Source organism: Urocampus carinirostris, chromosome 3, assembly GCF_059441175.1.
Source record: "Urocampus carinirostris isolate Australia breed hairy pipefish chromosome 3, RoL_Ucar_1.0, whole genome shotgun sequence".
Lineage (NCBI taxonomy): Eukaryota > Metazoa > Chordata > Actinopteri > Syngnathiformes > Syngnathidae > Urocampus > Urocampus carinirostris.
Window position 1 is genome coordinate 39,057,399 of NC_142351.1, and position 13,429 is coordinate 39,070,827.

Genomic DNA, 13,429 nt, shown 5'->3' on the forward strand with positions numbered 1-13,429 from the left:
TGATTTTAAACTGTTTAAAAACATCAAATCCTTAATTATTGTACACAATAAGATTTTTATTCAAGGTTATTTTCCCTCTTAAAGCAATCTTTTGAAAGATGTTGCTTACTCTAACTATTTGTGGATATTATCATCCATCTTTGCATATCTGTATGGATTTGATGATTTTAAACTGTTTAAAAACATCAAATCCTTAATTATGCACACATTAAATGGGGTCTGCAAATAGAATCAAGTGCCTTAAAGGGTTATGTCGTTTTAAAAAATGCGTACCTGTCAACCTGTACGTTTTTGCCGTACAAAGTACGTTTATTATGCATTTTAAGACGTGTACGACGTACAAGAAAATCTGTACGGAAGAACGAAAATTTGTCAATTATGGGTACCATAATCCAGTATACTGTACACCGACTATCACGAAACGGCAAATCAATCAAGTCAATCGAGTTCGCCGCGGTAACCTCTATCTCGGTATTGTTTTTTTCCGTTGCAAACGAAGCGAGCGGTTTGATGCTACTGTGCGCATGCGTAGGCCACCTGGGGATAACCCATCATGCATCATTCCGATCACACGTGAACAAAGCGAAAGCAGAGCAGTAGGCCTACATTACAACATAGTTTTGAATTTTCTTTGGATACGATCAAGTCGCAATGGCTGAACCTGAATTAAAACGGCGTAAGTCATTCTGATCTGAAAACAACAGGCGGGTTTGATTGAGTAAATTTGAAATAAATGTGGTCTTAAAAAATAATCGGATGTCATGTGGTAGTTGTGTAGTGAAAGGAAGTCCGGCTTTTTCGGCTCAACTTATTAAAATGGCTCACTTGCTTTGATGCATTATATTACGAATTATTATGTTGTATAAAGAAGTTAAGAAAAAAGAAGTATAGAAGGAGAAAATGAAAAAAATACAGGTTTGTGGTTATCCCTTTAATCAGTATATTACCAACAATAATTTAATGCAGAAAATGATTTCATAATTTGAATAAGAAAACGTATTATTTTAATTTATTATATTTGCATGTGTTTTTTCTTTCTACAGTGAACATCCAAGCTACTTCATTTTTGAACTTCTTTTTTAATAAACCTCATTTAAGTCGAGCAACTCAGTATCTCACAACAAAATGTTAATTAACAATACATATGATATAACAAAACACATGTACAATATAACATGTTAAGCTACATAAATAAACACGTTTGGAAAAAATATGGTGTAATATTATTTTGTATTTTGTAAGGGAAAATAGGACAGTTTGTAAGGGCATGGAGCCGCGGAGGTTAACAGGTATGTAAACATGTTATGTATGTTATGACACTCTTGTGTGGCTCTAAAGCTAAAAGGTACAGTATGAGAAAAAAAGCGTTTTAGTATACCATACCCCCATCAGATGCCGCGCTACGTGAATCAAGTGAATGATAATTGTTTTTAGCAGAACAAGTGTTGGGCGCTTTCATAAAACGGTACTTTAAGAACAGGGTTGGGGGATTACTTAAAAATCCAATCCAATCCAGCTACTAATTATCTGTTGAAAAACGTAATGAGTAACGTAAGTACATTATAGTAAAGTAACTTAATTTCTTTCGATTACTCGTGGTGACTCCATTGCCAAATATGCGAAAGAAGACCGAATTATTCATCTCATCTCATTTGCTACACCGCTTATCCTCAGTAGGGTCACGAGGGTGCTGGAGCCCATCCCAGCAATCATCTGGCAGTGGGCAGGGGACACCCTGAACTGGTTGCCAGCCAATCGCAGGGCACACGGTGGACAGACAACTCACTCGCTCATTCACACCTAGGGACAATTTGGACCGGCCAATTCACCTGAAATGCATGTTTTTGGAATGTGGGAGGAAACCGGAGTGCCCGGAGGAAACCCACGCAAGCACAGGGAGAACATACAAACTCCACACAAGAAGTCTGGAGCTGGATTTGAACCCACGCAGGAGGTTCCCACGACCTCAGAACTGTGCCGCACACGCGCTAACCACTGTGTCGCCGTGCTGCCCAAGTCCAAATTAACTGAATATAAATAAAATGACTATATTTTGTTTAAGAGAAATGAACAAAGTAACATTGAAAAAGAAATAGAAGGAATTAAGAGCAGCGAGTTGCTTGTAGTCCAACCAAAAAGTGATCATATTTTAACCACGCAGTAATGATCTAAATTTAAACTTTCGCTTTCACATGGCAGGTAAGATGTGCTTTGGTTTAGTTCACACTAGGAGCACATTGAGAACCCAATATTGTTTTCAATCCACAAAATTTCCAGTTTCTAAAATTCCAACTAGAGCTGGGTCTTCATATAATCTCTCTCTGTCTCTTTAGTGTCAGTAATTGAAACTATTTTGGATACAATTCATGAATGCGTAATTTACCGGTCATTTTAGGATGAAGCAGAAATGATCTGCATTTACATGTATATAGCGCTTTTCAAGTCAATGACTTCCCAAAGCGCCTTTTACATTGTGCTTCACATTTCCCAATAGTGGCCGTGATCTGTGCAGCCATGTAAGGCGCTAACCTGCTTATTGGGGGTATTGGGGGTTCTGTGTCTTACCCAATGACACTTCTACATGTAACACGGACAAGCCGGGATTCGAACTGGGATCCCTTAATGCTAAAACGATCGCTCTACCTCCTGAGCTACTACATAAGTCCGAAATGATGGGGAGGCGGTAATGCACCAAGGTGATTGATGTTGACTCAAAGAAGAAGAAAAAGAAGGGAGCAGAAGAAGAATACAAAAAGAAGAAGAGTACACTTTGGTTGTGCTCTCTCTTCCGTAATACATTGCGGTCGTGTTTTGAATGAGAAGTGGACATGGCCGCTCACCAACCGCAGAAGAATATAATAAAAAACGATACTGCCAAATGCCCTCTTTTTTACCTATAACTACTTAAACTTAACAGCAGGAAAAATTCAAGGTCATTTTTCACTGGTCTGTACTTAGTGTAGTTACTGCCTTTTACTCCCCACCGACACATTGATTGTTCACTCGTGTCGGTCTGACCTCGAGGCGTTCTGCTTCAGCCAGATGGAAAATGTCTATTTAACTTGGTAACAATCGAGCGTGATTTTCAAACGTGGAGAATGTGCTCAAGTGGGAAGGGTCATCTCAAAGAGGAGCTCACAGAACGTTAGTCACTGTAGTTTCTCTTCATTTCGAATACATCTTTCGCCAAGATTCAAGACAAATCGGCCAATATGACGGTGTAAGAATCTAGATGTAACAGCATAGCTATTAAAAAAAAGCCATGCCGCACGTGACGGCTGTGGTCTTTGTAGCGTATCATGATTTGATGAACTGAATTCTAGCATTTTTGCAATTCGGAGATGGAATAAGAGCTTGCTCTGTCCACTCCACGCATCGGCCCGGTATTGCAGTACTTCCGGGAACGGTGCTTTCGCACTGATCGCTGCGTGGCTCTGTGGCTAGGACCTTGACTCGGCCTCTTGGCTGAGAACAAGTGTTTTGGCCCGTGGCTTTGTAGTGAATTATGAATTGACCGATAATGGATAATTGATAACGAATATAGAACAATAACCCTTACAAAATTCCCCCGCCCCACCCTAATAATTGGCTGTGCGATATTTCGAATAGGACTCGAGCTTTTCTCTCGCTGATTATTTTCAAATAAGTATGGATGTATTTTATAGATGAGAAGTCCTGAAAATTCGTGATGTAGTGGTGCTTTTCTGTTGTTTCTCATGCGTTCATTGAGGAGACGAGGCACGGTGGTGTGGACAGGGTGTTTACTTTCGTGTCATTCGCTTGTCTGCCCGTTACAACTCCCAACATTGGGTTATACTACGCGCAAGCTCAGTAACAATGCAGCATTATGGGTAATGTAGTTCTTTTAGAATAGAATATAATTTACTTTTATTGTCATTCCTTGTAACCATGGACACAGAACAAAACGTCGATACACCTGACCTGTACAGTTAAACTGTACGGGCCGATGCAGCCGCAGCCAAACAGGGCGCAGCTATTTTAGTCATTAGGTGACCCAATCCCCCCCAATTCCAACCCTTAATGCCGAGCGCCAAGCAGGGAGGCAATGAGTACATATGCTTGATTGCTGTTAAGATTGTCGAGAAGGGTTGTTCAAACCTCACATTGTTTTGTTTGCTGTTATTAGTGTCAATAGATTTTTTCAAACCGGACGGATCTATTGACACTAACAAAGATGTTACATATCAAAATTGTGAATATGCTTCATTGCTGTTAAGATTGTCGAGAAGGGTTGTTAAAACCTCACATTGTTTGTTTGCTGTTATTAGTGTCAATAAATTTGTTTAAACTAAAAAAAAAAACAATGTTGTAAGTCTTAGGTATGACTCAGCCGAGGCTTGAACCAGCGACTCAAGCGACCTCCCAGTCTCGGAGCGGGCGCCATACCATCTAGGCTGCTTTTGTTGTCAGGCCCAAAACATCACTGCGTTGGCTGTATTTTAGTTTTTGCAGATTTTACACAACCACTAGGACGTGTTTAAATCCGGATATACAGTGCATCTGGAAAGTATTCACAGCGCTTCACTTTTTCCACATTTTGTTATGTTACAGCCTCATTCCAAATTGTATTAATTTAATCCTTTATCTCAAAATTCTACACAAAATACTCCATTATGACAATGTGAAAACGTTTTTTTTTTTTACTTTTTTGAATTTATTAAAAATAGAAAACTAAGAAATCACATTTACATAAGTATTCACGGCCTTTGCCATGAAGCTCAAAATTGAGCTCAGTTGCATCTTTTTTCCACTGATCATCCTTGAGATCTTTCTACAGCTTAATTGGAGTCCACCTGCAGTAAATTCAGTTGATTGGACATGATTTGGAAAGGCACACACCTGTCTATCTAAGGTCCCACAGTTGAGTGTGCATGTCAGAGCACAAACACCAAGCATGAAGTCAAAAGAACTGTCTGTAGACCCGCGAGACAGGATTGTCTCTAGGCACACATCTGGGGAAGGATACAGAAACATTTCTGCTGCTTTGAAGGTCCCAATGAGCACAGTGGCCTCCATTATTCGTAAATGGAAGACATTTGGAACCAACAGGACTCTTCCTAGAGCTGGCCGGCCTTCTAAACTGAGCGATCGGGGGAGAAAGGCCTTAGTCAGGGAGGTGACCAAGAACCCGATGGTCACTCTGTAAGAGCTCCAGCGTTCCTCTGTGGAGAGAGGAGAGCCTTCCAGAAGGACAACCATCTCTGCAGCAATCAACTAATCAGGCCTGTATGGTAGAGTGGCCAGATGAAAGCCACTCCTTATTAAAAGGAACATGGAAGCCCGTCTGGAATTTGCCAAAAAGGAACCTGAATGACTCTCAGACCATGAGAAACAAAATTCTCTGGTCTGATGAGACAAAGATTGAACTCTTTGGTGTGAATGCCAGGCGCCATGTTTGGAGGAAACCAAGCACCGCTCATCACCAGGCCAATACCATCCCTACAGTGAAGCATGGTGGTGGCAGCATCATGCTGTGGGGATGTTTTTCAGCAGCAGGAACTGGCAGACTAGTCAGGATAGAAGGAAAATGAATGCAGCAATATATAGAGATATCCTAGATTGAAAACCTGCTCCAGAGCGCTCTTGACCTCAGGCTGGGGCGAAGGTTCATTTTTCAGCAGGACAACGACCCAAAGCACACAGCCAAGATCTCAAAAGATTGGCTTCAGAACCACTCCGTGAATGTCCTGGAGTGGCCCAGCCAGAGTCCAGACTTGAATCCGATCGAACATCTCTGGAGAGATCTGAAAATGGCTGTGCCACATGAGATATTCTCAACGAAAGATGGTACACAGAAAACATTTTCATAATATACAGTACCTTAACCAGTGCGTCGGTGGCACAGTTCTGAGGTAATGGGTTCAAATCCACCCACCAGCCTTCCTGTGCAGAGTTTGCTTGTTCTCTCCGTGCTCGCGTGGGTTTTCTACGGTTTCTTCCCACATTCCAACATGCATTTCAGATTAGTTGGCTAGTCCAAATTGTCCCTTGGTGAGAATGAGCGAGTGAGTGATGTCTCTGTGTGCCCTGGAACTGTCTGGCAACCAGTTTAGGGTGTCTCCTGCCCACTGCCTGAAGAAAACTGGGAAGGGCTCTACCATCCCTGTGACACTACTGAAGATAAGTAGTGAAGATAATGGGTAACTTAACCCCTTTAAGTTCTGACTGCCTGCCAGCGGGCCGCTTTTGATAAACAAATACGTGTCTGTACAATGTCAGCTATCACTGAAATATATCATGCTACATATCGTTGGACCATTTCATAATGTACTCATCAGAGTAACATCACCATCAGTCTGAAACATGATACTTAAACTATCAAGCCAAGTTAAATCACCATTCTATTCCTGGCTGCCTCCAACTTCTTTAAATAACCTCGAAAATGGCTTTGTTGGCTTCGCGCAGGGTTCGGCAACCAATAACATGCGTGTCAGCAGTGGGCAGGCGAGCGCACGGCAAAATAATGATTTTTTTTTTCAGATGCTCGCCGTGTTGTTCAGAGGCTTCACGGAGGCTTTACGGTAGCGCCCCTCCTCCTCTGCTCCGTGTGTGTCTGCGTGGCGCCGAGGAGAGGAGGGGAGATCCGTGTATTAACCTAGCTTTATAAACACCGGCACACGATAAATGAACGAATTATGACAGCCAGGGAAATAATTCACGTTAATTACCGTGACGTTTGTGCATTATCCCCAGAGAGCGTGTACCTCGCACATCAAGTTTTAAATGTCATTACGAGACGAAACATGAACACGAATTCAAGGATGAGTTTAACAAGGCAAAGACATTAAAATGTGCCGTGTCCTGGTAGGTACGCCAAACAAACACAGATCCTGAAAACCTTTGTCACTGCTAAAAACACAAGCTATCACATTGCTCACTGCATAGCAAAGCACGGAAAACCATTTACTGATGGCAACTATATTGAATAAGTGTGTGTGTTTGTTGCAGTTTGGCTGTTATTTCTGTTGCACTGCTTTTCAAGTAGCCTTCTGCCTTGCTGCTGTTATTTCAAGTTTTTATATTTTCTGCAATGAGATGTCATTGATGAATGGTATGGTAGCTGCCCATATCAGTTGTTTTTTGATAGGAGTTCATTGTTGGTGAAGAAAGGTGGATTCTGGTTACATCTTGTGGTAAAAAGTTGAAGTCATGGATGTCTACAGGCCTTTCCACATGTTGCTCACATTCATTTTTTAGTTTATTAATGAAGAAGAATATTGGAAGATAAATTTGTCAGTTATATGATTTTAATGTATATCTATGTCGTGTATTTGGGCTGGTGTAAAATTACAGCTATGTTGGATAAAACGAAATTTGTGCGATTCATTAATCTTGGTGTGGCACACTGATTTACAAGGAAATTTGAAAGTGGCACTCCACATCGAAAAAGTTGCTGACCCCTGGCTTTGGGTGAAGCAGGCCCTTGCAAGCCATATGTTCCCAAACCCTGCACCACACAATATAGAGGCATCAAGTGGTCAAATATTACGGTTTCCCTTAAATTAAATCGACCATTTCTTCAAAATATTACTACCCAAGATCCGTTAGTCAAAAAATGTGCCCATCACTAAAATAGAGCCGGCTGCATCGGTCAGGATCTTGAGACCAGAAGCTAGTTGTTGCTGTCAACTGGACTTTTTGCATGATATCTCTTATTACATTTAATGTTGACTGTGTATCGCCCATTGATGCCCTTGCAACATCCATTGCAGCCGCCTGGTCATCATGGAAGAGAGATAACTGCATGTGCGATCCCATCTCAAGGTTTCTCAAATTTGCTCATCTTTTTTAGTTATTTGTTGCCCTCATGTAGGGTTCAGTTCAGGTGATGTTGTCATAGTAGTCTGTGCGGACTTTTGTGATTATGGGTTAACAAATAAATGTGGTTTGACTTTTGTCTTGCAGACGCCAGAGAAAAATATCTTCCTACTGCACAGCCGAAACCAGAGTTGCCTGGGATTAAAATTGAGGAAGAGGAGGATTTTAAGCCTTATCACGTTAAGCTGAAGATTGAGGATGTGGAAACTGTTCGTGTCAAGGAAGAGGAAGGTTTTACAGTGTTGCTAGAAACTGGGGTCTGTTCGTCCATCGAAGATCAAGTGAACACAGAAGACGATACGGCTGACTCTGCAAACACTGAAAGCGACAAACAGTCTGAAGGTGATAACACATGTTATCAGTGTGGGAAAACGTTTCGACACAAGTCTCATTTGAAGTTGCATATGAAAGTTCACACTGGTGAGAAGCCTTTTGCCTGCTCAGTTTGTGGAAAACGATTCAAAGATAATTGGAGCTTAAAAAGACACACAAGAAGTCACACTGGTGAAAAGCCTTTCAACTGTTTAGTTTGTGGTCAAAAATACGCCCAGAAAGGACACTTGAAAACACACACTAAAACCCACAGTGGCGAGAAGCCTTTTGCCTGCTCAGATTGCGGTAAAAGATTCCCTGTGAGTGAGAGCTTAAAAAGACACGCAAGAACCCACACTGGTGAGAAGCCTTTTGCTTGCTCAGTTTGTGGTAATAAATTCAGCCGTAAGCAAGATCTAACCAAGCACACAAGGATCCACACAGGGGAAAAACCTTTTAACTGTTTAGCCTGTGGTAAAAAATTCACCCAGAAAGTAAACTTGATATCACACACACTAACCCACACTGGTGAAAAGCCTTTCTCCTGCTCAGTTTGCGGTCAAAGATTCACTGAGAGTGGGAGCTTAAAAAGACACACAAGAACCCACACAGGCAAAAAGTATTTTGCTTGCTCAGTTTGTGATAAAAAATTCAGTCGCAAACCAAACCTAATAAAGCACACAAGAATCCACACTGAAGAGAGACCTTTTTCCTGTTCATTTTGCGGTCAAATACCTTAAAATATCACTCAAGAATCCACACCATTAAGAAACCTTCTAACTGAACTTTTAACAAAATGTCCTAGATAAGCTTGAGCTTTTCCCCATCAGCATTTTTTCTTTCTTTTTATTTTGGTTCTCACTTCAGTGAGCTCGTCACCTTGTTGCGTCTGCATTCGACTGTTACCTTCTTCCTGAAATGAAAGAAAAATAAATTATTGTTTTTTGGGAGATATTTGCTGAAGTGGTTCATGTTAAGCATTTGTTTTATTTTTTTGCTAAGAAATACACATGAGAAATAATTAGTTTTTCATTTTGATGTACTGTATACAAAAAAATGGAAATAAGTTATTCATTGTTTTTAATTATGAAAGGTGATATTGAAAAATTGAATGTAATCTGATGTTATTTGGTGTGTTTACCTTACAAATACTGGAAAAAAAAATAAAACTATACACCATTTCATTGTACTCGTTTCTCCATGACCCCAAAAAGTAGATCCCTTTCTATTTCCTCTACAAATACTACTTTGCGGCGTGCTGCAACCTACGTCTAATTCCCAGCATTCGAGTAACCCCATTAAAATACAGTTGGAAATGAAAAGATAATTTGACATTCTAATAAAATATTCAAATTTGATAGGATACGCATTGTTACATTTTTGATATAACTTTATTATCCATTTAAAAAAAGTTTAATTTAGCATAAAACGATTAATAACTCCTGGATGAATAAAGTCTTTAGGAAAAAACCTCCCTCCACTGAGAGCACAGAGGGACGGAGAAAAAGCTCAGAAATTCTGTGGGGAAATGTTTATCCGTTTTGTTCAATAAAACGTTTTTTTTTTTAAAGTTAGCGCACATTGCATTTTAGACATATGCCTCGGCCAACATTTTTTCAAATATTTTTGTTATCTATAGTAATTTATATTTCAACCTATTTCAATTTTGATACGTCTAGATAGTGAAAATGTAAATATTTTCCAACAGTAATGGGCTATATGCATGAGAGACAATGACGTATATTCGCAAAAATCTGAGTTGGAAAATAGTTGGAAGTTTCCGGTCAGCGCTGTTCTGAATGCTATGCTTGCAACAAACCCGCCAAAGCAGAATACGGATTTGATTTTTGACGTTATTTGCAATTTATTTCAACTTTTCTTATGCCCACCAAAGGTCAGAATGACTTGTAAACGCACAAATGTTTTTTTTTTTTTCAAAAGCGGGGAGACAGTTCGGGTTTGAACATTTTTTTATTGACACTTTCAACAGCAATTAAACACATTCACAATTTCATTATATCATTTTCTAACAATATGAGGTTTGAACAATTTTTATCGACACTTTTAACAGTAATTAAATACATTCACAATTTCATTATATCATAATCTAACAATATGAGGTTTGAACCATTTTTATCGACACTTTTAACAGCAGTTAACCAATGTGTACAGGGCAATACTGTTGTGCAGGGGCACAGCTCTGTCTTCTCAAGTGGGATTTCTTCCCACCCTCCCAAGCAACATCCTCCAGTCCTCTGCCCGGGATGCTCAGATGGGTCCTCTACCTTCTTGCTTCTACTTTCCACAACCACCCGAATTGTAAAATGTGCCATTCTTGTGTTTCTAAATCAAATTTCTTTAAAAAGTCTCGAACAAAAAGATGTGTTGGTGGCAAGTTAAAAGACACTGGTATCAAGTGATTGTTTGGTACAAGTTTTAGCTGCCGCAAGTACGAGCCCATGCAGAACCGGGTCATCCCTTGACTTTTCTGGTTGTTGGGTGGGCCCACTGCTGTGTACCTCAATGTACAGCATCGGCTACCTGAAAATCGGTCCTAAGCTTCCATACGTTTCCCCAAAACTCAGAATTACGAAAACGGTGGGTCATCAATAATCAAAAGGACGACTTCATCGTTAAAAGTAGCTCTCGAGTGTGTAGCCGACATTTTCAAAGCTCTGACCAGATAGCTAATGTCCAAAGATGTGTGTAGATATTTGACCCCTGATAACTTACCTGCAATATGCTTTAGTATTGAATTTTATGTTGTTTTTGCTTTCTTTAAATTACACACATGGCTCCTGTTGCAGCTTGTTGACTTTTTCTTTAATAAAAGTATTGCATTGAAATTTGTTCCATGTCAACTTATTTGCACATTGAAAGGTATTTTAACCAATATAATAACCAAAAAGAAAAACAAATCAACTTTGTTTCATACAATGCAACACAGCATTGGCTCTGTGAATGCGCTGCACAAGAAATGTCTTCATTGGAACTGATGACAACGTCACACCATTCAAGTCCTGTAATCAGCAACTGCCCTTGGACTTGCCAATAATGGCAATGGCTTGCTTTTAGTTTATGCACATCATGATTAATTTTTAGGTACTTGCAATCTATGTAAGTTTGTATATTTGGGCGTTTAATTTCAACGAGCCCAAATGATGGTCGCTCAACAGTGCATCTGGTTAAGTTCACATTTTTTTTAAACGGCATAATCCTTTAAGGCACTCTATTTGCATTCTAGCATTCTATTTGCAGACCCCTCTTCATGTGTTCAGTTTGTCGTGTTCCTCGGATGAGTCTTTCTGCCAGGTTTTCTGCTTTGCTTGGAGCAACATGACTGACCTCCCTAAAATGTGACGCAGTTACTCTTGCTTTTTCAAGTTTGGTCTGTGGTGCTGCACTGGACGCTCAGACAATTCTCCGGACATCATTTACCGTGATCTTCGGCAACGCCAACAAACAGCGAGTATAAGTTAACTCCGCCATGACATTATTTCGCGCTTTAATCTTGCTGTTTATGAGAGACTGGAAATGACTAAGCATCCTTACTCGAACGCGAAAGTAAGTCGTGCATAGAGCACATTGATGGGCACGTAAACAAGCTGATTTTATTGCAATTGCCAGCGATTTAAAATAGTAATCTTCACACATATTGACGACTGTGATGCACTGTACCATAAAGCGTACAACGGTAAAATGAACTGTCATATTAAGAATGTATACAACGGGAGAACATTTTCACTATAGGCTATAAGGTGTCATTTTGCCAAAGTCAGTGTTTTCAAGTCGCTCAAAAGTGATTTATAGACAAGGTGCAATATCTCCATGCTTTACTGTTCTATTCCATTCCCCAAAATATGAGATACAAAGTTGTCATGTTTACGCGAGAGGAGACATTTAATGCTGGGGGGGCAATTTTCAGCACAACATGTTTTGCTCACGGGCGAGACGGGGTGCTCAAATTTTTCGTCAATCAGCCCTCTTCGCCTTTTCTTTCAACGAGCGCAACTACAATATTCCCAATTGCTATCTTACTATATGGCAGTCCCTATTTTGATTAATGACATGATCCCAAAAGATGTGAACGTAAACATACTCGAAGAGCAGAAACACGCTTTATGCAAACTAACACACCACTTTTGATCGTCAGTAAAGGTAATGGCGTTGTAACAGCATATAAAATAATGAGATTATCTTCCTACTGAAAAAAAAATCACGCCGTTACAACACAGTACATGAGGGTATTACATGTGCATTCTTTTGCGTGTATCCTTTGTTTCTACCAGGCGGCATGCCTTCAATGTTCCAGTTGTGGAAGAAAGAGGAAAAGAGAAAAATAATGTATTTTGGGTCATGGAGAGAAGAGAACAAAGAAAGGGCTTATTTTAAATATTCTGTTTTCGGTAAACATACAAAATTACATCAGACTACGTTTGTTTTTTAAAATTTCACTTCACAAAAATAAAAATTGCAGAAGCGTCATCTTTTTTTACAAATCAAAACAAAAAACATGTTGTTTCTTATATTCAGTTTTCTTACTAAGAAGGAAAAACAAAGAGCAAACAATCGAACAATTAAATAAAAAGGCAGAAAGATATTATTGGAATGAGAACCAAAAAAAGGAAGATAAAAAAGGCCGATTGGGCCAAAGCTGAAGCTCACCTAGGATATTTTACACAAATGATAACATTTTAAAAACAAAAGAAAACTCAGATCAGGAAATGGACTTACAACATTTCTATGAGTGCAATCTAAAATGCATAAACAAATTCAGTTTAAAAAACTCGCATGGAAATCGACATTTTATTAAAAAATAAGGTCCAGTCACAAGCTATAAATGATAAGACGTTTATATGCAATGCAAAATAATTAAATCCACATACAGGGAGTGCAGAATTATTAGGCAAGTTGTATTTTTGAGGATTAATTTTATTATTGAACAACAACCATTTTCTTAATGAACCCAAAAGTCTCATTAATATCAAAGCTGAATATTTTGGAAGTTGGAGTGGGGCTTTTTTAGTTTTAGCTATTTTAGGAGGATATCTGTGTGTGCAGGTGACTATTACTGTGCATAATTATTAGGCAACTTAACAAAAACAAATGTATACCCATTTCAATTATTTATTTTCATCAGGGAAACCAATATAACAGCTCAACATTCACAAATATACATTTCTGACATTCAAAAACAAAACAAAAACAAATCAGTGACCAATATAGCCACCTTTCTTTGCAAGGACACTCAAAAGCCTGCCATCCATGGATTCTGTCA

The 13,429-nt window shown here is 39.4% G+C and overlaps 1 protein-coding gene and 1 pseudogene across 1 annotated transcript; both read left to right on the top strand.

Moving 5' to 3' along the window:
• Positions 1-2,748: 2,748 nt before the first annotated feature.
• On the top strand, positions 2,749-9,340 carry LOC148369654 (uncharacterized). The gene is made up of 2 exons (XM_088331771.1): positions 2,749-3,144; positions 7,927-9,340. The coding sequence occupies exons 1-2, from the start codon at positions 3,099-3,101 to the stop codon at positions 8,889-8,891; spliced, it is 1,011 nt and encodes a 336-aa protein (XP_088187897.1). The 5' UTR covers positions 2,749-3,098; the 3' UTR covers positions 8,892-9,340.
• LOC148369655 (U2 spliceosomal RNA) lies at positions 3,325-3,410 on the top strand (annotated as a pseudogene).
• Positions 9,341-13,429: the final 4,089 nt, after the last annotated feature.

Coding starts and splice junctions, on each gene's coding strand:
- LOC148369654 (XM_088331771.1), top strand. CDS start 3,099: ATGTGCTCAAGTGGGAAGGGTCATCTCAAAGAGGAGCTCACAGAAC. Junction 3,145..7,926: donor CAAAGAGGAGCTCACAGAAC/GTTAGTCACTGT, acceptor TTTGTCTTGCAG/ACGCCAGAGAAAAATATCTT.